This window comes from Ranitomeya imitator, chromosome 1 (assembly GCF_032444005.1).
Source record: "Ranitomeya imitator isolate aRanImi1 chromosome 1, aRanImi1.pri, whole genome shotgun sequence".
In the NCBI taxonomy this organism is placed as follows: domain Eukaryota; kingdom Metazoa; phylum Chordata; class Amphibia; order Anura; family Dendrobatidae; genus Ranitomeya; species Ranitomeya imitator.
The window spans coordinates 837,342,775-837,364,446 of NC_091282.1; the positions used below are offsets into that span (position 1 = coordinate 837,342,775).

Sequence of the window (21,672 nt, forward strand, 5' to 3'; positions counted from 1 at the left end):
GTGCCTGAATATCACTTATTCTACGTGCTGATGGCATAGCTACTAAAAAGGCCACATTGAGGGATAGAACTTTAATAGAGGCAAATACCATGCGTTTAAACGGAGCCTCCGTCATAGTCATAAGGACTAAGTCCCCTGGTACACATCTTACCCTGTGTATGGGCATAGATCTACCAGCTGCTTTAATGAATCTGGAGACCCAGTAATTACTTGTGATGTCGCAGTTAAATAAGGCACCAAGGGCCGAAACTTGCACTTTAAGGGTACTAGTGGCAAGACCGAAATCTAGACCCTTCTGAAGAAATTATAGAATCTGCCCTATAGGTACCCCCTTTTCAACTTTAAAGTCAGAAGTGGCTAGGAACCGTTTCCAGGTTCTGGCATAAATCTTAGTTGCAATTAACTTTCTACTTTTTAGTATGGTGGTTATTAGATTTTGAGGAGAATACTTTATCCCTTAGTAATGTCTTTTCAAGCTCCACGCCGTCAAGTGGAGTCCTGCTACTCATCGATTGTTGACTGGGCCCTGGGAGAGGAGATCCGGAAGATCTGGAAATACTCAGGGATCGCAGACCGACAGTCCTTAGCCAGGAGAACCAAGCCCTTCTGGGCCAGAAGGGAACAATTAGTATAATCCTCGCCCTGTCTTCTCTGATCTTTCTCACTACCAGAGGTAACAGGGATAGTGGAGGGAATGTGTAGGCCAGGTTGAAGTCCCACTTCCTCAGGAAGGTGTCCACAATAAGAGGTTTTCCCTCCGGATTTAGAGAACAGAACTGACTTTTCTGTTTCTCCAGGTGGCAAAAAGGTCTATATCAGGCAGACCCCACATGCGGACAATCTGGTTGAAGATTTTAGAGACCATTCTCCCTGCCTTAGTATGTTGCAGCTTAAAAAGTCCTCCATGGCAGTGTCTTTTCCTCTTATGTGCTGTTAAAGATGGTAAAATGTCTTTCTGCCATCTGGAAAAGACATTTTGTTACTTCCATCAGGGCCTCGGATCGGGTCCCACCTTGGTGGTTGATGTAGGCCACCGCCACCTGGTTGTCCGAGAGAGTTCTGATATGGTGACCCTGTAGGTACACAACGAGTTTCTTAACCGACAATTCTACCGCTGATAGTTCCTCAGGTTATATGAGCTTTCCACCTGGGGATCCCAATGACCCTGGACCACAATATCCCCCATATGGGCCCCCCACCCCGAAGGGCTGGCTTCTGTATTATACGCGATATGTAATTTTCCCAAGGAACCCCTGAGGCTAAGTTATCCCTGTTAAGCCACCATCTTAGGGAACTTCTGGTTGATTGATTCAGTGTCATTCTGCCCTGCAGGAATCCCCCCAGGGTTCTATCATTAAGTCTATCATTGACAGCTGGGATACAGGATATTAGGGAACCTAATAGGGACATGGCTTGCCTAAGGGTCATAGAGGGCCTATTTACTGCTTGCAAAACCTGGTGACGAAGGCAAATAATTTTATCTTGTGGTAGGCGACATTCTTGACTTCCCGAATCTAACACGAGACCAAGGAATAGTTGAACCTTCACAGGTTGTAAACGTGATTTTTCTGAGTTTATTAGCCAACCTAATTGTTCTAGAGTGGACCTAGGTCTTGCTACCTGTGAAAGGCAATGATCAGCCGAATTGCCTATAATTAAGTCTTCTAAATAGGGGACAATCAAGATGTCCCGAAGGTGGGCCATGACCTTGGCAATTAACTTCGTGAAAACTCAGAGCGACTGACAGGCCAAATTTTCTCCTACTGCAGGAGCGTCCGTAAGAAGAGGATAAGTTGGGGGATCTTCTCGTCTCCTGCCTTTTCCAGCAGCTCGTCCAAAAGGTATTCTCCTTCACATGGAATCGCGCAGAGCTTAGATCTTGCCTGGATATATCCTGGCCAGCATTTTTAACCACAGAGCTCTGAGGGCCACGTTGGAAAGACACGCTGCTCTTGCCACCATCCAGAGTCCACTGAGGCATCTGATAGGAATGCCGCAGCCTCCTGAATTATTGGAAGGGCCCCCAGAATAGACTTCCAAGGCGTACCCTCCTGTAGCAGAGACTCGACCTGGTCCAACCAGACCATCATTGATCTAGCAGCGCAGGTGGATGCTACTGCTGGTCTAAGGGATCCGCCAGAATCTCCCAAGATCTTTTAAGGAAGACATCTGCCTTCCTGTCTAGGGGATCTTTCAGGCTCCCCATATCTTCAAAGGGAAGGGAAATTTCTTTGATGCTTTGGATACCGCTGCATCCAACCTAGGGGTTTTATCCCAAGTGTTAACGGCCGGATCATCAAAGGGGTATCTCCACTTGAGGACTAGAGGTAAGGAGCCCCTTTTATCCGGGCTCTTCCACTTAAAAGAGAATCAATCCATAATTTTTTTCATTCAAGGGAAAGGATTTAAGTTTCCTTTGATCTAATCCCTTGAACATGACGTCCTGCATGGACAGTTCGGTACTGGGCTCTACTATCCCCAATGTACTCCTAACCGCCTTTACAAGTTTGTCCACGTGGTCTAGTGGCAGGCAGAAGCGACCCTAATCTTCCTCGGATGAAGAAGCTGAGGGGGATGAATTAGAGGAATCCTCATTTTCCCTCCAACCAGACGACAAATCTGATTCCGGAAGATCCATCCGCCTGGAACTTTCCCCTTGAGTCAGGGATTTTATGGACTCCCTCACTTCTGTCCAGATGATGTCCTTCAAACTCTTGGTGAAATTAGGAGTCTCTTCTGCCGCCTGAGGGTAATAGTAAAGGGCAATATAGACTACCTAGAGGCTAATGCCGCTCCCCCTTCCCCTCCCGAGACCTCACCGTCTGCTGGATACAGAGTGGCATCACTTTTTTGGACAAGAGCTCGGTAGGGGGCATCCAGAGGGCGCATTCTCTGTGCTTTGCCTTACTCGTACATTTCTTTCCATAGAAATGAAAACATAAGGGGAAGGCTGCATCACTGAGTGAACATTCACGAAGATCACTTACCAGTGTCTGCAGAAATAGGTACTGGTTTACGAAGGGGGGGGGGGGGGGATTTCTCAGCCCAGCCGTCTGGAAGAGCTCCTGCAGCTGGATCGGTCACTCAACTGGCCATGACCTGCACCATCCCGTGCCTTCTGCCGGGCCCGAGGCTTCTGTGTAGCATGCTGGCTAGCAGCCTCCTCCTGTTGTGGTAGCTGCTGCTGCTCACCTTCCATTGCAACAAATGGGCAAGAAGCATGATCCTTCCTGCATGCCAGCCATATACACCTCCCCCCGGTATCCGGGTCAGCAGGTGATGTGGCAGCCCTCCCCAGCATCCCCCGCAGGTGCAGAGGTCTCAGCAACCTGAGACCTGAAATCAGGGCTCCAGTCTCCACCGATGGCAGCTGCCATTTTCCCGGCGTCAGGAAATCCAGAGCACGTGCAGAAAGTATGCTGGCAGCAGTGAACCGCGAGTGCCAGTCCGCTCCACCCCCATCATAACCTGGCGACCCCGATGACAGAACGCGTCAGAGGCCACCCCCATACCGGTCGAGGTAGGAGACCCCCCCACTACATGAGTTGACCGGCCGGGCCTGGAATCCGATGTCCTGTAGGCATCTGTAGGAACCAGACCCATCAGGAACAGGAAACCAACTGATGCGTGGGAGAGGTGCAGCCCTTTCAGATCTATAAGTTTCCTGTTCCTGAAGGGCAGATCCCCCCCTCTCGTGGTGCTGTCATGGGAGTCCAAATAAAATCAGATTTTGCTTTTGAATTGTTGTTCAATAGAAGAATTTAACAAAAAAAGAAACTAATGAAAATGGCTTGGAAAAAATGATGGTACCCTCAACTTAATATTTTATTGCACAACTTGTTGAGGCAATCACTGCAAACAAATGATTTCTTTAACTCTCAATGAGACTTCTGCACCTCTCCACAGGTAATCCAGCCCAATCTTCATGAGCAAACTGCTCCAGGTGTCTCAGGTGTGAAAGTTGCCTTCTCCAGACTAGGTTTCATCTCCTCCCACAGATGTTCAATAGCATTTAGATCAAGGCTCACTGAAGGACACATTAGAATAGTCCAGTACTTTGCTGTAAGCCACTCTTAGAAGGGTTTTCTCTCGGTTTTGGATCATTATCCTGTTGGAGGACCCATGACCTGCAACTCCAACCAAGCTTTCTGACACTGGCAGCACAATTTGTACAAGAATGCCTTAGTCTTGATTTCATTGTATCCTGCACAGATTCAAGACAACCTGCACCAGATGCATCATAGCATCCCCAAAACAGTACCAAACCTCCTCCATGTGTCAATAGGTACTCATTTTCTTTTCTTTGTTTCATTTTTGTGCCTGACCATAGTTGATAAAGTGACTTGCCCAGAAGCGCCAATTTGGTCTCATCTGTCCAAAGGACATTCTCTCAATCTTTGTGGCTTGCCAATATGCATTTTAACAAATTCTAGTCTCGCTTTTATGTGATTTGCTTTCAGCAGTGGTTTCCTCCTATGTCATCTTACTTGGCCAACATAGTGATGGATAGTACAACCTGACACTGACATGGGAGTTTACCTCTAATCTCTTTGAAGTTGTTCTGGACTCTATGGCTACCGTTTGTATCAGCAGTGTCTACAACTTGCCGTCAAATTTTCTTTGTGGCCACTTCCAGGGAGGTTCTCTGAATATTTGCAATTGTATTTAACCGAAACATCTAGCTGTTTAAAGATGCCTTTACCTTTCTATTCTAATTTGATCCATGTTCATTCTGGTACACACCACGATACCAAACAGCACAGCTACTACTTTGTAAATTGGTAGGCTGACTGAGTACAAGATTGTAGACACCTGTGATGCCAATTGCAGGACACACCTTTGTTTAACATGTCCCTATAGTCAAATTATTTTCAATCTTTTGAAGCTACATTCCCACGGTCACTCCAATGCATTGGGCAGGTGGAAACTTATCTTGTGGAGACTCGCGTCTCCGCAAGATGCACGGCACAACCGTCTCTGCAGGTATGCCGCAATTTCTGGAAATCCCATCCACTTTGCTGTAACATCTGGATGCTGCGGATATACGCAGAGTCCAACCCGCAGCGTTTAATGACCATGGGAACATACCCCTGAGGAGTACCATCATTTTTGTCCATGCCATTTTCATTATATTTGTTTCTTTTTTTGCTGAACCATAATTAAAAAACCATGTCAATTTCATTAGTCAACATTCAGTCAATTTAAAATGAAAATTACTTTTTTGTCAGCTTCGATTGATTTCAGTGACCATTTTATTTTTTTTTATATTAATAGAAGGGTACTAACAATATTGTCCACATGTGTATGAACTTAAGAACATGAAAATAACTATTTAACATAATAAAAGTTAGATTCAGTCACGGGCAAACCAGGCTCATAATACAATTAAAAGTTCTGCCAGAAACGGATACGATAAAAAATAAAAAAAGAAAGAACTTACTTTCACTGCATACTCTCTATTAGTGACTACGTTAATGCAGCTCTGGACCTTGGCATGTGCTCCTTCGCCAAGCACCTCATCCTGAAGCTGATACATGTCTATAAAGACAAAATTCAATGGAATCAATAGCTGTAGACAAAGTACTGTATTTTTTGGACCATGAGACTCACCCAAATTTTCAAGTAGGGGGGGGGGGGGGGGGGTTCGTCTTACAGTACAAATTCAACTTACTAGAAGCAGGGGGAAGGGTTTGCTGCGACAGTGGTGGTGGAGCAGTGCCACAGGTGGTGTTCAGAGGTACGAAGCTACGAGTCCCATCCCAGGCTGGTAGGAGACATTCTGTGAAAGCCCAATGCCCCTTACACTTAAAATGGTTCCAATGTGGTGGATTCTGGGAAAATAGCCGCCGGAGGTGGCACATGCGCAGATTTTGATCTCGGGAAACAAGACCTCATACTGCGCATGTGCCATCTACGGCAGCCATTTTCCCCCAAAGTCCACCGCATTAAAACCATGGAAGTGAGGCTCTGGGCTTTCACAAAATGTCGGGGGAGCCCCACACCGCCAAGCACTCTCCCTTTCTAGCCTGGGACTCACATCATTGCCCTCCAGCATCGCACCTCTGAACATCCCTTCCTCCCAGCCCAGAGCCCTCAGAATCGCCAGACTCCTGCCGGTGAAGTCCTCCCTATAAGCTACATTCGGACTAAGGGTACGTTCACATTCGCGTCTTTGGACGCAGCGTCGTCGCCGCAAAACAACGCATGCGTCATGCGTCCCTATCTTTAACATAGGGGACGCATGGGCATGCGTGGTCATGCGTTTTGCGACGCATGCGTCGTTTCGACGCACCTGCCAGGGCGCGGCAAACGCAACATGTTGCATTTTTTCTGCGTCCAAAATGTAAAAAAAAAAATGCATGCGTTGCATTTGCGTCGTCGATGCGTCAAAAACCCCATTGAAGTGTATTGGCAATGCAGAAGACGCAAGTACTTGTGTTGTTGTGCGTTGTATGACGCATGCGTTCTTGTATAGACGGTGTCTAGACACTGAAAAGACTATATATATATATATATATATATATATATATATATATATATATATATATATATATATATATATATATATATATATATATATATATATATATATAAAGGTTGAACGCATGCGTCAAAAAAGCCTGCGTTTTACATGCGTCTTTCGTGTGTCGTGCGTTGCGTCCGCGACGCTGCGTCCAAAGACACGAATGTGAACGTAGCCTTAGACACATTGCATACCCCCAAAAAAAATTTGGGGAAAAAAGTCCATCTTATAGTCAGACTTCAGCATAATTCACACTCCGGTATTGTAAGAAAATGAACTGCTTTACTTGGGACAGACAGTAATCAGCATCATCACAACTGGAAGAATTTAAAAAAGAAATGGAAACAAGACGGCAGTCATACAGAACATAATAGAAAAAAATCTAACAGCTCACACATGTCATTTGCTGTCCCTCCAGCATAGCTGCAGCTGTTGCTATATCTCCAAAATTCCTCTTGAACATCTAAAGCGTGTTCAGTAATGACCAGCTTCTTTATCAGTCCAGGACGTCTTTCTGCAGTCACAGCATGGCTTTGGAAAAATATCCGTTAGCCATATTCTCAACCTGTCACTTCCAAAAATGCCAAGTGGAAATCTGCAGGTAAATAGCATGTACATCATGCCTGGCAGGCCTACTGGAGCAGTGGCTACAGGGAGAAAAATAATGTTATCCCTGAAGCCGCTTGCAAAAAAAAAAAAATTCAGAAAACTATATAGAATGGATATCACCATAATTGTACTGACCCACAAAATAAAGTTAAACATTTGTGTCGCACATGAATAGATTAAATTTTAGATTAAGAAAAAAAATTACTTTTTTTTTCTAAATCTCCAAAGAAAAAAGCACCATTAATGCTTGCTAAAGTGGGTATTTTTCCGTCCACATAGCTGCACAGGGGCTTGTTTTATGCAGGACAAGTTGAACTTTTGAATGACACCATTCATTTTAACAATTGATGCACTGAAAAATAAGGAAAAAATTTAAAGTGCGGTGAAACTGCACAAAAAGGGCAATTCCACAATTGTTTTTGTTTTTTTATTTACCATGTTCACTAAACAGTAACACTGGCCAGGCAATCTGATTCTCCAGGTCAGTATGATTACACATACACCAAACATGTCTTAGGTTCTTTTTTGTTATTTAAGTGGTGAAAAAACCTAATAATTAGGTAATTTGTATAAAAAAACCAAAAAGTTTGCTTTTGTTACTTTCAGAGTTGTTGCATTGGCCAAAAAAACAGTAATTCTGGAGTTTCGATTTTTTTTCATTAGGCCGTTTACGGATTGGATTAATTTATTTTATATTGTTATACATTAAACTTTTACGAACGCAGCAATATCACAATATCAAATATACATATTTTTTATAATTTTTTTAAATTAGTCAAGAGGGTAATTTGAACTTCTATTTTTTTTCATAGTTTAAAAAAAAAATAAACAATTTTTTTTTCACTTTTTCTTTTATTTATTAGTCCCCTTAGGGGACTTGAAGCTGCAATCATCCAATCGCATGCACTGTTATGTATAGTGAAAAGCAAGCTCTATGAACGTCCGCTAAACGCTGGCTTTCACAGAAGTATCAAAATGACTCCTGGCTGCAATAGCAACCCATCAGCGCCCTAAAATCACATCAAGGGCGCAGGGAATAACCCACCCCTCCTGCCAGTATGTGTTAAATGCCACTCTCAGAGATTGACAGCTGTAATTAACAGGTTAACAGTCACATGCAGAGCTCCGCTCCACTCATGGCTGTTAATGGGAGATGATGGTTGAAAAATTCAGCCATCTGCCAAGAAAAATACGGGACAGCTTGTGAGGCGACATGACGTATCAGTATGTCAAATATGGATAAAGTGCTAAAGAAAATCTGTCAGTAGGTTTTTGCTTTGTAAATTTATTGCAGCATGATGTTGGGACAGAGACCCCAATTCCAGTGATACATCAGTTTACTGGGCTCAGCAGTGGTGATGGAATCAGTTTTCCCTGCTGCCGATCTAGTAGAGCTGTGTATAACCCTGACTACTCCACAGATTTCTGTGTACATTGTATAGTTATAGAGAGCTGTTAATCAGTGAGGGGGTTGCAGTTGGACTAGGAGGAACAAGGCCAGTTGTTTAGTGATTATCTCCTGCTGATAAAACACTGATTGTATTGAAATATGCAGCACAGTAAGCGACACTGATAGAAGAACCTGCTGACAGATTCCCTTTAAAGTGGTTGTTCACTACCCAACTACTCCTATGTTATATACCCCTGAGATAGGCATTTATGCAAGTGCCAATGCCTTACATTACTAAATGTTCCTCTGAGGGACGCTAGCACTCCTAGTCATGTCAAGCTGGGGAAAAGATAACCCTCACGTCCAGTGAGGTCACGTAAATTCAAGCCCAGTGCGACTTCCAGATTTTAGCATATCACCACAAACTAATGATCAGACTCACTGACAGACAATGGCTTTAACCAATTTGATTGTTAAAGTGTGGGCTCAACAGAAAAACTGCACTTAAGGCATGCAAATCATCAAGATCCACTGCTGGCAGCTCCCTTTGCAATCTCCAACCAATGAAGTCTCAGATGTGTGTGATGGGAGACAAGTCCGGAGATGCTGCAGACCACGCTAACATGAGCAATATGCCACCTGGAATTGTGTTGAAAAGCTGGGACACTTCAAAGGCAAAAAAAAAAAACAAAGAAGGAAATACTAAAATACAGACCTTCAAACTTTCCAGTGAAACTATCTGTTGCCCTGCAACGTTTTTTCTTCTTTGTTCTTTTCTTGGCATCAGGAATATCTATGGGAGCACTTGAAGGCATGTCTGAGAAAAATAAAGGTGTAATAAAATAGGTTATTAGATGTGACTAACGTGGCATCATTAAATGGTCAATAGATACTAAATAAAGAAGCAGTTTCTAACTGTAATCTGTACTAATAAGGGCCGGATGATTTGGCTTAAAATTAAAATCTCTTTTTTTCATAATGTCCAGAGCTTGTATGCTGATGACTTAGCAGGACAGGTCACCAACATTGGGCTGTGACACCCGATGGGCCTACGATCCGGGTTAAACCGGAGCACTGGGCGTAATTTTGTATAGCCACTGTATACACACAGGGATGTGTTCAGAGAAGACCTGGTTGAATGGCCACAACAATCAGCAGAACTTACCCTAGCCTTGACAGTTGATGACATGAATATACTGTAATTCATCCAATTAATGTGTACATGTACTGCCGCACTATATATTCTCATGCATGCTTATACCCATAACATTGGCAAATCGTGTAACGTCAAATACACGTATGTCCTTGTAAGCTCAAAAACTGCTGGGAGAGCACTAGTGTGAACAAAGAGACCTATGTTTTCTAGTTTTAAGAGATTACTAGGAATTAAAATGTCTCCAGGAATACGTTACACCAATTACTCACAGATGTCTGCACCATTGTATCTGATGAGTAAGGATAGTTTGGCCGATTGTGCTACGCTTCTTAGTAAAGCACCAGAAAGCTATAGAGGACCGCCAACATTCGATCTATTATCTCCCTATTGTAGATTGTAAGCTCTCACGAGCAGGGTCGCCTTATTTTGCTTTAATTATTGTATTGTTAACATTGTTACTTATGACTTTTGTGTTTGAAACTGTTAAACTGTAAAGCGCTGCGGAATATATATTATTCCCCAGTGCACTACAATTAGATGTATTGACCCCTAAATTTTACACCGCCAGGAAAGCTTTAATCAGGAAGAAAAAAAAATACATTTTCATGCTTTCTGTTGTCTACCCACGGGGTGAGTCTTATAGTAAGGCGAGTCCTATGGTCCGAAAAATACGTTACATTCCTGTACATCCACAAAAGCAACCAAGGAGACTAGTTAGCAAGTAGGGATAGAATGTCTAAAACCTCCCAAAAAAATGTAAAATCCTGACTTGCAGGACGAAGTTGCAATCTAAAAGCTCATTTACCAGGACGTGAGGGGCAGTCAAAGTTGAACACAGATTCCATGTTTCTGGACTCTGCTCCATAACTGACGTCAAATGGGTTTTGACCCTAAAACAAAACAGAATTAATCGTTTACTTTACTTTGTTGGTTTAAAACGTAAGAAACAAAAAAAAAAAAAAATAAAAAAAAAATCCAAAGCATATTTATTCTGCAAAATGTGACCACAACGATGGGAAAGCTGATGGGTGCTTAAAACGACGAGCCCTTGGGCCCTACACTGTAAATGCTGCTGTCAAGAGATTGACAGCAGCATTTGTTCGGCCAACTCTGCTCCACCAGCAGCTGTTCCAGAAAGAGGATGGCTGAATAGTAACCTCGGGAATGGGGAGGACTCTCTCGAACTTGCTCCATACACCTGTTCCTGACCCGTTCCTCGTCATTAAGGGGTTGAAGAGTATCCATCACCAATCTGAGGCTGCCTTTTTTTACTAAACAAAAGGGTGATCGATATTCTTTAAGGCCTGTTCCTTAAGGGGTTAATCTAACAAATGTCCAAAGGTAGGATACATCTGGTATCACCAACACCAGAATAATTAAACCATATGTATTCTTAATGATGAAGGCAAAAAAAAAAAACACAACTAAAAACTAAACCAGAATAGCCATTTTTGTTCATCGCAACTCCCATAAAATGCTGTCACACTCCAGAACTGCAACCTCCGTAGCATGCCCAGAAGGGCAAGGTGCTCAGTGATATGGCCAAGGTAAGGGGGCTGAAAACCGACCACCGCTGAAACAAGACACAGAAGTGGAAGCTTCCAAACACAATGTGTGAACAAGCCCTTATGCCGTGGAATTTTTGGGAGACCATATGAACAAAAATAGCAAATCACTCATTTTTCATTTTGTATGCCCTTCTCCTTGTGGTATAAGTGATCACACCTTTTAGGCTGCCGTCACACGGTCAGTATTTGGTCAGTATTTTACATCAGTATGTGTAAGCCAAAACCAGGAGTGGAACAATTAGAGGGAAAGTATAATAGAAACATATGCACCACTTCTGTATTTATCACCCACTCCTGGTTTTGGCTTACAAATACTGATGTAAAATACTGACCAAATACTGATAGTGTGACGGCAGCCTTTTTCTTCAGGTTGGTACAATTAGCTATTCCAAATTTACACAGGGCGTTTAGATTTCGCTACTCTTGCATACTAGAGTGAAATTTTTTTTTTAATTGCATCAACATATTTCGAGAGCTGCAACTTCTCTTTCTGCTGACTGATGAGTGAGGATTTTTTTTTCTTATGTGATGAAGTGACCTTTTCAGTGATACCATTTTTATTTAGGAGTTTGTGATCACATTTCATTGCATGGTGGTGTGATCACTAAAGAGAGAGTTTTGGCCTTTTATCTAAATGTATTCATTTTCTTCACAGTGCTCACTTACAAATTTTCTTTTCATTATTTTTTAGTTAGATTCCCCCTCCAACCCCCATGAGAATGCAAACTGATCACTCTGATGAGCTCTGTATTACCACCCCACCCCCCCAAAACTGATTGTCAGCTTTCTGCCTATGCACAGAAAGCTGTTGACAGGGTTACACACAGTCCAACAGAGAGCTAGTAGATATGCAGCAGATAAAACCGTAATATTAGCGAAGTGATACCACTGGAACATTGGAATCTGCCCATACATCATACTGCTGTCAGATGAGATGGCAAAAAGCTGGTGAGAGATTCCCTTTAAACATCCAGGACAGTGCTGACAATGGCCCGAGTGGGTGGAACTCTTATCCGCTAAGCCAGGGGTGGGGAACCTCAGGCCCCAGGGCCATTTATGGCCTTCGATAACCTTTCATCAGGCCCCCGGGCAGATTCCCAGGGACCGCATTCTTGGGCAAGGAGCTGTATTTTGATTACAATAAGCTCATTAATTTCTTATTGCTCTGTTACCACACACACGCAGTGTTCACTACAGAACACTGAAGGGCATGCAATGAAAGACTAAGTCCAAAAACCAGTGCCAGAGTCTGGATGTACTTTGTGGGCGGAGTTTGTACGGCCCCCGAAGGATGGTATAAATATCCAAACAAAAAAAAAAAAAAAAAAGATTCCCCACCCCTGTGCAAGTATAAAGCTGGCAAATAACACTTTAGGAGTTAAAGGGGTTTTCCCAAAATCGTAGTCATGAAAGGAGGTCCACCAAGTATTACCATGGATCATGTGCGCCAGTAGAATAAATGAGAGCCATGTAGTATTCAATGGCGATGGGCATTCTTGGCTTTCTCTCCATTAATGGTCAATAGGGCTGTCAGAAATGGTAACGCTGTGTACTACGGCTATGGGACTGCTGGAGAGAGGAATGAATAGAGGGGAGGCAGAACATTCAGGACCTACTCTATTCATGCTGGTGATAGGTGGAGCCCCAGGTCTCTTGACCAAGAGCTCAAATTTCCAGATTAATGGAGGTCTCAGCAGCAGGACCCCCAGTGATCAGCAAGCTATCCTCCATCCAATGGACAGGAAACAACTCACAATTCGGGGAAAATTCCCTTAAAATTTTACTTTCAAGATTATTCTTCATTTAACTTCCTGCAAAACATGTGACTGCATTTTTCATTTTATTCTACTGGGGCATCGGTAGGTAACATTTGGTTTGTGCGTTCCTTCTTCGTCCCCATATACAGAGCACCAACACTAAAATCTATGGGATGTGACGGGCCCTGAATTATAAGGGCAGAGAACTGCTATAAACTGAAAGCAACCCATTAATGGGGCAGAATAAAGCCAAATCGAGAATAAAATTCCACTCACCTTAAAGGAACGATGAAAACCTTTCATCTCGGGGCTTTTTTTCTGTACCATACTTGCAAAAATAAACGCTTCCAAATTTAAAATCGAAGGACTGTTTTCTTAAACCTCAAAAAAAAAAGTTGAATACTGCCGGAATTTGCAGTTGAAAACATGGAATGAAGGATGAAAAAAAATTGAGGCTTGGAGCTCTCAGATGGCTGGAAGAGACCCTGAGAAAACAAAAGCAAAGGCATAAAACCAATCAAAACAAAAATGTAAACGTGTAGTCAACTACTGGACAATCCTTAACCGATTTAGTCAGGACCCCAAAATCATTCGAGCAGTGCTGCTGTAGGAGAGTATACATTGGTTTTATCTCATTTGTGGACCTGAATTGATCAAGCAGGGGACATCCTGTAATGGACAATACTGTTAAATAAAAAAAAATAATAAATTATGTTCACACAAGGACAGCTGCAGGAACCAAGCAAGACGTTCTTCCTGGAGAAGGAAAGCAAAGCGTGCTGCCACAACCTGCCTGTCAATGAGCAGAAGTAACTAGACCAGGCACGTCAGACTCCAATACGCAGAGGGCCAAAATTAAAAACTTGGCCAAAGTTGAGGGCCAAAGCGAGTGTTTCTGCAGTACATAGGCAAATTACATTTATGGGATCACAGAACTAAAAACTGGCACATACCTCATTCACCCGTTTTGCTATGAAGCCCCGAAATTTTTTTGGTGCAGGCAATTGCCTTCATAAGTTACATGATTAACCCCTTTGTGACAGAGCTAATTTTGGCCTTCATGACCAAGCAAAGTTTTTTTTAAGATCTGACCACTGTCACTTTATGAGAACTCCGGAACACTAATGGATCCTGCCGATTCGGAGACTGTTTTCTCGTGACATTGTACTTCGTGTTAGTAGAAAATTTTGGTTGATCCGATTTGCATATATTTATGAATACCTATCTTTTATCCTCACCCATCTTTCGGGGTGGCATATGGGCAGGTCTTTCCTTGGTTTCTCTGCCCTAGAGCAGAAAGATAAGACCCTGCCTAGAGTGCCGCCTCGGAGCACGGGTATATCATTAACTTAAAAACAAAAAAAGTATAACACTGATTACACAAGAACCACAAGACTGATTTCTGCACCACAGGTATCATTTTAAATCAGTAACACTGCCAACCTGACAATTCCTATAGTTTATGTAGCAAAATCCTGCTGACCGGTTCCCATTAAGTACCCACCAAAAGGGTGGTAGAAATAGGCAAACCCAAATAATCAAGTATGAAACCGATAGCTGTAAGTATAAGAACGTGTCTTTCAAGGCCAGAAGGGGAAACCTCGCATTAGTTAGGCCAGATCCAGCAATCGGGCGAGCTTCAGAGTATAGGCTCTGTTGGAAAGAGCTTGTAAGCGCTGCACTCTTTGTATCTATGAGGCCAGACACTGGTGAGACCTCTGCTCTTGAGAATAGAGAGAAGTTTTAATCAATGAAAAGCAGTAAATTGCAAAATAGCCATTTTGCCCCTACCCCCCATTCCTTTTTCCCACAAGAACTGTTGAGAATTACATTGCATATATTGTGTGATCATTCACAGATCAACCCAAAAAAATGTGTTCAGGTGCCAAGGCTTTTTGAATGGATTTAGGGTATTTTGAGGATTATTTTTGCTGAAATGGTTCTAGTTTCTTTTAGATAATTCATCCATGAAAATAATGCATTCTCCCATTGCGACTTGTGGTAAATGCAATAGCTTGACACCAATGGTGTCTTAGGTAATGAAATCCCTGCGAACGTGCTCCCGACCATTGTGGTCATAATCAGCTGAGAGGAGCACAGAATAATAAATCTAACACGACCGTATTTTCAGGCAGTGCTGTCCGTGGAAAAAGCAGAAACTTCAACCAATGTTATGAAATCAGGCTCTTCAGATGACCAGTTTTGTTGTTTGTTTTTACATGGACCAAATGTCTTCACAAGAAAAAAAGTCTAATCCATGAATGCAAAACAAAAAATTCAGATCCCATCTGTATGAACAGTACAGCATCAATTTTTACGTTCACTGCCATTGGTAACATTGGTAACAGATCTTTTATTCTAGTAAATTGTATTCACCAATGCCATCAGATGCTATATGGATGAAAACAGAGGAAAAATTGTCCATCCGAGGGTGAAAATCGCACAATTATCTTATTTGCTCGCATGATTAGGAACAGAAAAGCTCATACGGCTCCATACTAACAGGGATAAAAGTGACTCGTTCTATCGATTTTGGGGCTTCTGGCGATCAGACACCCACCGATTTATAACGCAACACCTAGCATGTGGCCAGGTGATGTTGTGTCTTCACTTGACAACCACTTTTCGGACTGAATTTTTTTCGGGAACTATAAAAATATATATATATATAAATTAGTGGGTAAAACTACAAAACATTTGAGTGCAGTCGCGATCTTGTACGGTCAGTATTGACTTCTGTTACTAACATCTTACACCTCCTCTTCACACAAGCTCACTAGTGATGAGGGAATGTGCTGGGATAAGGTGTTATCTGAGCATGCTCTTGTGCTAACCAAGTGACTTTGCTGTGCTGGAATATGTTTGACTCCCCGCTGCTGCATGTCTCACTGCGTTTGTGCGCAGCATAGGCCTGCGTGCTTCTTTCGGATACATGCGTTGTAGCGTTTCTGTGCACAACGTAGGCATGCGTACTTCTCTCCTTAAGATTCCTACCTATATTTAACAATGTGTACGCAGGGACGTGCGTTGTATGCGGATGCATCTCCATGCGTTATTTTGATGTGCACGTGAAAACGACGCACCCGCATACAACGCGTGTCCCTGCGTACACATTGTTAAATATAGGTATGCAGGATGCAAGTGGATCTTTGCGGATCTTATGGAAAGAAGTCTGCAGGCCTATGCTGCACACAAAAGCGAACGTGAAACCGGCCTCAGGCAGCTGCAGCACATGCAGGGATAGTCTAACAAGCAGGCAAGCCATGCATGTCAAACGGCCGTGACCGTGAGGACCTGAACATATTTGAGAACACTGAAGTCACTCGGGTTAGCACAAGAGCATGCTCAGATAACACCTTATCCAAGCACATTCGCTCATCACTAAAGATCACACTTATGTCGTCATCAGTGCTCGCAATAATCCCTGTGCAAGCCTCACCGACGTGTGCAGGCTAAAAGTGACCTCCGTTGGGGAGACTTCCCTGGCTGCCCATTTTCTGTGTTGGGCAAAGCTCCCACCCACTGTGCACTGGTACTTGCCGACCATTTCCTCGTCTACTCCTAAACAAGATAGCCGCCTGCTCTCTAGGACCGTGGTGAGGAGATAGCCGCCTGCTCTCTAGGACCGTGGTGAGGAGATAGCCGCCTGCTCTCTAGGACCGTGGTGAGGAGATAGCCGCCTGCTCTCTAGGACCGTGGTGAGGAGATAGCCGCCTGCTCTCTAGGACCGTGGTGAGGAGATAGCCGCCTGCTCTCTAGGACCGTGGTGAGGAGATAGCCGCCTGCTCTCTAGGACCGTGGTGAGGAGATAGCCGCCTGCTCTCTAGGACCGTGGTGAGGAGATAGCCGCCTGCTCTCTAGGACCGTGGTGAGGAGATAGCCGCCTGCTCTCTAGGACCGTGGTGAGGAGATAGCCGCCTGCTCTCTAGGACCGTGGTGAGGAGATAGCCGCCTGCTCTCTAGGACCGTGGTGAGGAGATAGCCGCCTGCTCTCTAGGACCGTGGTGAGGAGATAGCCGCCTGCTCTCTAGGACCGTGGTGAGGAGATAGCCGCCTGCTCTCTAGGACCGTGGTGAGGAGATAGCCGCCTGCTCTCTAGGACCGTGGTGAGGAGATAGCCGCCTGCTCTCTAGGACCGTGGTGAGGAGATAGCCGCCTGCTCTCTAGGACCGTGGTGAGGAGATAGCCGCCTGCTCTCTAGGACCGTGGCGAGGAGTTTCCGCATGTCTTATGGCATCATCTGAGTCACAGCTCTCACAAGGTGCCATTATTAGAAACCTATAATCCACCAACACAGCTGACACCTCTGCACAAACCCTTCAATTCATCCGCCCAAAGCACTTTCCAACATAATAGTTAAATATTAATCACATTTTATTGATCGACAAAATCCCACAATACACATCATTTGCCAAGTAGGATTTACATACACAGATGGACCCAAACAAGACAATACTAGTTTCCTGAAAGAAAAAAAACTATAAATAATTTGAAAGCCACACACACCTATGCTCACCTCTCGTGCTGGCGCCATTCCAGCACTCACTGTTCTGGGACTCACGTGAGGAGTTTATGTCACATGATCCCCACACCCAATCGGCCTCGGCTTCTCTCCCCACCTTTGGATGCTTAACTAATTAGCAGGAAGTCAGAACTGAGGCTGCCACTCACTTCCTGTCAATTGTTTAAGGCCGGGTTCACATTAGCGTTCGTGTGCGCAGCGTATACCTGGGTACCGATCCGCATGCATCTTGCGTACATATATTTAACGTTGTGTATGCAGGAACATGCGGATGCGTACGCATGCGTTATTTCGCGGTGTGCGGCGAACGCAACATGTTGCATTTTTTGAAGCGTCAATTAGCGCAGACATACGCATGCGGATGAGTGCGTCAAAACAGCGCATTACTGTATGGGAACACATTGGTACGCAAGGACATGAGTACGCATGCGTTCAATGTGCTTGCGTATTTCGGACTGAGAATGTCCAGGACACGCCCATTGAGACACGCCCTCCTGGAAATATCGAACGCATGCGCATAATCAACGCATATGCAAGCAAAAACTCATACAAACGCAGAGTTTTTTGGCGCCATGCATAAGCTGATGCAGATAAACGCAGCGTAACCAGGCGTTTGAATGCGTTTTGATGTGTTTGTGCGGGCAGATGATACGCTGCGCACAGAGACGCTAATGTGAACTTAGCCTAAGCGTCTGAAGGCGGCGAGAGGAGCCGAGGCGGATTGGCAGCGGGGCTCACGTGATGTAAACCCCTCACGTGAGCGGCGACACCACTGGAACAGCGCCATCACAGGAGGGGAGTATAAACGGTTTATTTTGACAGGGGCAAACACTTGAAAAGGGGTTGTTTGAGTAGTGGACAATCCCTCTAATGTATAATACAAGTTATCGTAAGAGGAAATGTGACAAAACCATGGGCATCTAAGGAATACCTGACAGACATTCATACACACAAATCCACAGTTACCTGTGGACATGGTGGGACAAGTTCTGGGCTAAGCAAACATCCATGACCACGCGTTTCGCTGCTTCGTCAGGTGTTCATCCACAGGGACCGGATGCCAAATACCAGGCTGTTAATTTGTGAACCATTGGGGCACAGCACGTGTAAGTCGGGCGTTTAGTTCCTTACTTTTGTATTTCCCTACATGTCTATATGGATTACACGTGTACTGCACGGATACAAATACTCAAAAATGCAAAGAGGAGCATTCTCACCCTAGTACGACTAGAGTTGGGCAAGTTTACTTTAATAGGACTGAATTCTGCGGGAATTGGACAAAAATCCAGATTCTCTAGTAATAGTCTGCTTTGTAATTTGCTCCAAGATGGCAACACGTCGGCTGCCCATTACATGAACCATAGAGGACTGGCAAAAAGTAAAAATATAAAAATAATACCTCACAGTGCTGACGGCCTCCGCTACATGCGCTCTCCTATATAGCCCCCGCCGCCTCTTACTGCCACAACGCAATGAAACCCCGGGCCTATGCACGCCAGGGCAGGACTATTGGCCACAACCAGGCCAGAGATGCCTTGGCACGTGCACATCACAAAGCCGCAGAGAAATTAGGACTTTACCACACGTAATCCAGGCTGGGACTTGTGGCCACGACTAGCACAGGATGCAGACACGTTCCGGGCCTAGTCGCAGCCTAGAGTAAAATGCTCAGGGCTTCAGCATGCGGTGGCGGTAGGAGGTGGCCCCAAGGATTGTACGGGGGGCAGTGAGCAGTAAAGGGAGTACTGGGGGCTTTTTACTTCCTACGTTTATTATGCTTTGAGGACTCTGAAGAGCAACGAACCATAAGGGGAATTCGATTTTTGGAGAATAAAAGTGGCAAATCACATTTTCTTGGTAAAATCCGGCAGACTGGGCAAATTTCAGTCTGTGCAGATCCGCTCACCTCTAAGTGCAACCTTTAGTTATGATGGCTCTGCTTTTATTGGGGGGGGGGTTAGACGACAACCAACATCGTATTATAAAAGCGGATGACTGTGTGGGCCCCGCGCTGCGCTTACACCGCCACATACCAGCCACCTTCAGGTTCCAATAACAGACGTCACCTGATGATGAGCCCACGCGGATGTTATCCCAGTATCTCAGGCGTGCTCGTATATTATGTCCGAGTCCCTGCGGCTGCGTGATTCGTGGTTGGTAAGCAGCCACAACACATGCGGGGATTGCCTGTTCGGATTCGAGCACACCCTAGATACGCCGATAACACCCGCGCATGCTCGCTCATCACTGCTGACCATGCTAAACTTGAGTTTAGATTTAAATAATAAAGTAGTCACAAACAATGACCAATAAAATAAACGGTACAGCGTGCACGTGATGACCGGCCTGCAGGTGACTATGTATGCAGCAGATCACATACCTGCAGTCACATGACCGCTGGGAATACAGGTGAATTCTGACAGTGTGACTACAGAGATTAGGCTAGAGCCCGGAAACCCCCTTGAAGGAAACCGCTTCCTCAAGAAGCCGCCACGTCCTTACTGAACAGTTTATATACTTCCAAACAACCCTCATTTATGGCCTGCACATTTTTTTGTGAATCTCCATAAAAATCAATGTTCTAACTGCGGTCACGCCAGGATGGTTAGTGGGTGACTAGTCGTGGGGCCCACAGCTAACCAGGTGATCCCGGCCCGGTCAGCATGAGTGACATGTTTGTAAAGGCGGCATCACCACCATGCGACATCCTCCCTCCCGGTCACTGCACCCCTGGCATCATCGGCGCCATGTGCATGCTCGGGATGGGGGGCAGGACTCAGGCAGCCATGTTCTTTCCAGTCTCTCAGTTGGCAGAGTCCTGTGGGCGTGTCCTTTTCACTCCCATGTGTTGCAGCTTGCTTATCATTGGTCAGCCACATACAGGGGAAGTACACGCCCCCACAGACAAATCTCTATTCTACCCCAAACTTTACAAGTATCTGCAATGGAGAGAAACTACAAACTAAAACCTACGTCTTCCCCAGCTCTGCAGCCACTTTCCATTATGTGACCAGTTTAACTAGCTCAAACTGGTGAAAGGTCCTCCTTAAAGGGGCTGTCCAAGGAGTGGACCACCCGAACATGGAAGGGAAAGTTTCCTAGGAGCAGTAATGGGCCACATCCCCTGCAGCCCCACAGCTGGGGCCAGGCCCCTCGGCACTCTCCGGCATCAGACGCCACCGTCAGCCGCACCAACCCCAACGGCCGCGGGCAGGACGCGCTCCGTCACTGCCCGATCCCACCTCGGCTACGTACCTGGAGGGCTCTGCAGTGGAGGGCGCACTGCTGCCGCTGGTGACATGACAGGGCTGACGCACGACACTGCTCGCTCCCCTATATAGACTCGGGAAGGGGGTGTGTCCGGAGTTCACGTGACGAGGGATCATGTGACGGGGGACTGACGACCTCCTGTGTACGTGCGTTGTTCCAGCTCCGGCGGACACATTGCATCACGCTGGCCTCTGTCTGTGACCCGGCGGCCATAGCATGGCTAGGAGTGCGTGCCACTGCGTGTCCGGAGTATCGGGGCTGCCAGAGTACTGGTGGTGACCATCAGTGTAGAGGCTGCCCCAGGGGGCACATGCCCCATGGCTCCAGCTTTCACTGTCCTTGGTACAAATACTGCGTGTACCCATCACCGTAAAAAAGATCCAGAAAAGTGGCACACGTGCCATGCGAGTATAATGCGATGGTTATCACCTAGCATCCGGTTTACCATGTCTTCACAGGTCACAAGTGGCTCATTTTTGCTCTTCTTTTATTCCTGCATCTCCCCTTCTGTTAGAGGGTTCTGTTTAGTTTCTTTAAGATCCGTTATACGGTTCCAGAGATATGGGACATTTTATGTAGTACTAATTTTATGGTCTTGGTCAAAGGGGTGTGGCTCTCAGGGTAATTATGCAGAGCAGCCTGAAGCTACGCCCGCTTGTAAAGACTATAACTATTCGCACTAAACACAATGGCTGGGGTAATAACTGGGACTGTATGGTGGGTTTAGAAAGAAGCGGAATCCTCCGGGGAGCAGCAGGAATACAATAAGCTGCCCACTTGAGACCTGGTGACAGGCATGTGGGTGTAACTACGTCCTGCCGGGGTCCCTGTGTGACCAGGGGGCTCAGTAGTTGTACCTGCCCCACACGTGGCGGAT

At 45.1% G+C, this 21,672-nt stretch overlaps 1 protein-coding gene across 1 annotated transcript in view; it reads right to left on the reverse strand.

Annotated features, from left to right (window-relative positions):
* MKNK2 (MAPK interacting serine/threonine kinase 2) overlaps window positions 1–20,887 on the reverse strand; it is a 55,715-nt gene extending 34,828 nt beyond the window's left edge. Inside the window, exons 1-5 of the mRNA XM_069740650.1 lie at window positions 20,781–20,887; window positions 13,280–13,488; window positions 10,484–10,568; window positions 9,238–9,339; window positions 5,441–5,538 (exon numbers count right to left, since the gene is read on the reverse strand). Coding sequence (XP_069596751.1) covers window positions 5,441–5,538; window positions 9,238–9,339; window positions 10,484–10,568; window positions 13,280–13,330 — 336 coding nt within the window. The 5' untranslated portion in view covers window positions 13,331–13,488; window positions 20,781–20,887. The remainder of the gene's footprint in view (window positions 1–5,440; window positions 5,539–9,237; window positions 9,340–10,483; window positions 10,569–13,279; window positions 13,489–20,780) is intronic.
* Window positions 20,888–21,672: the final 785 nt, after the last annotated feature.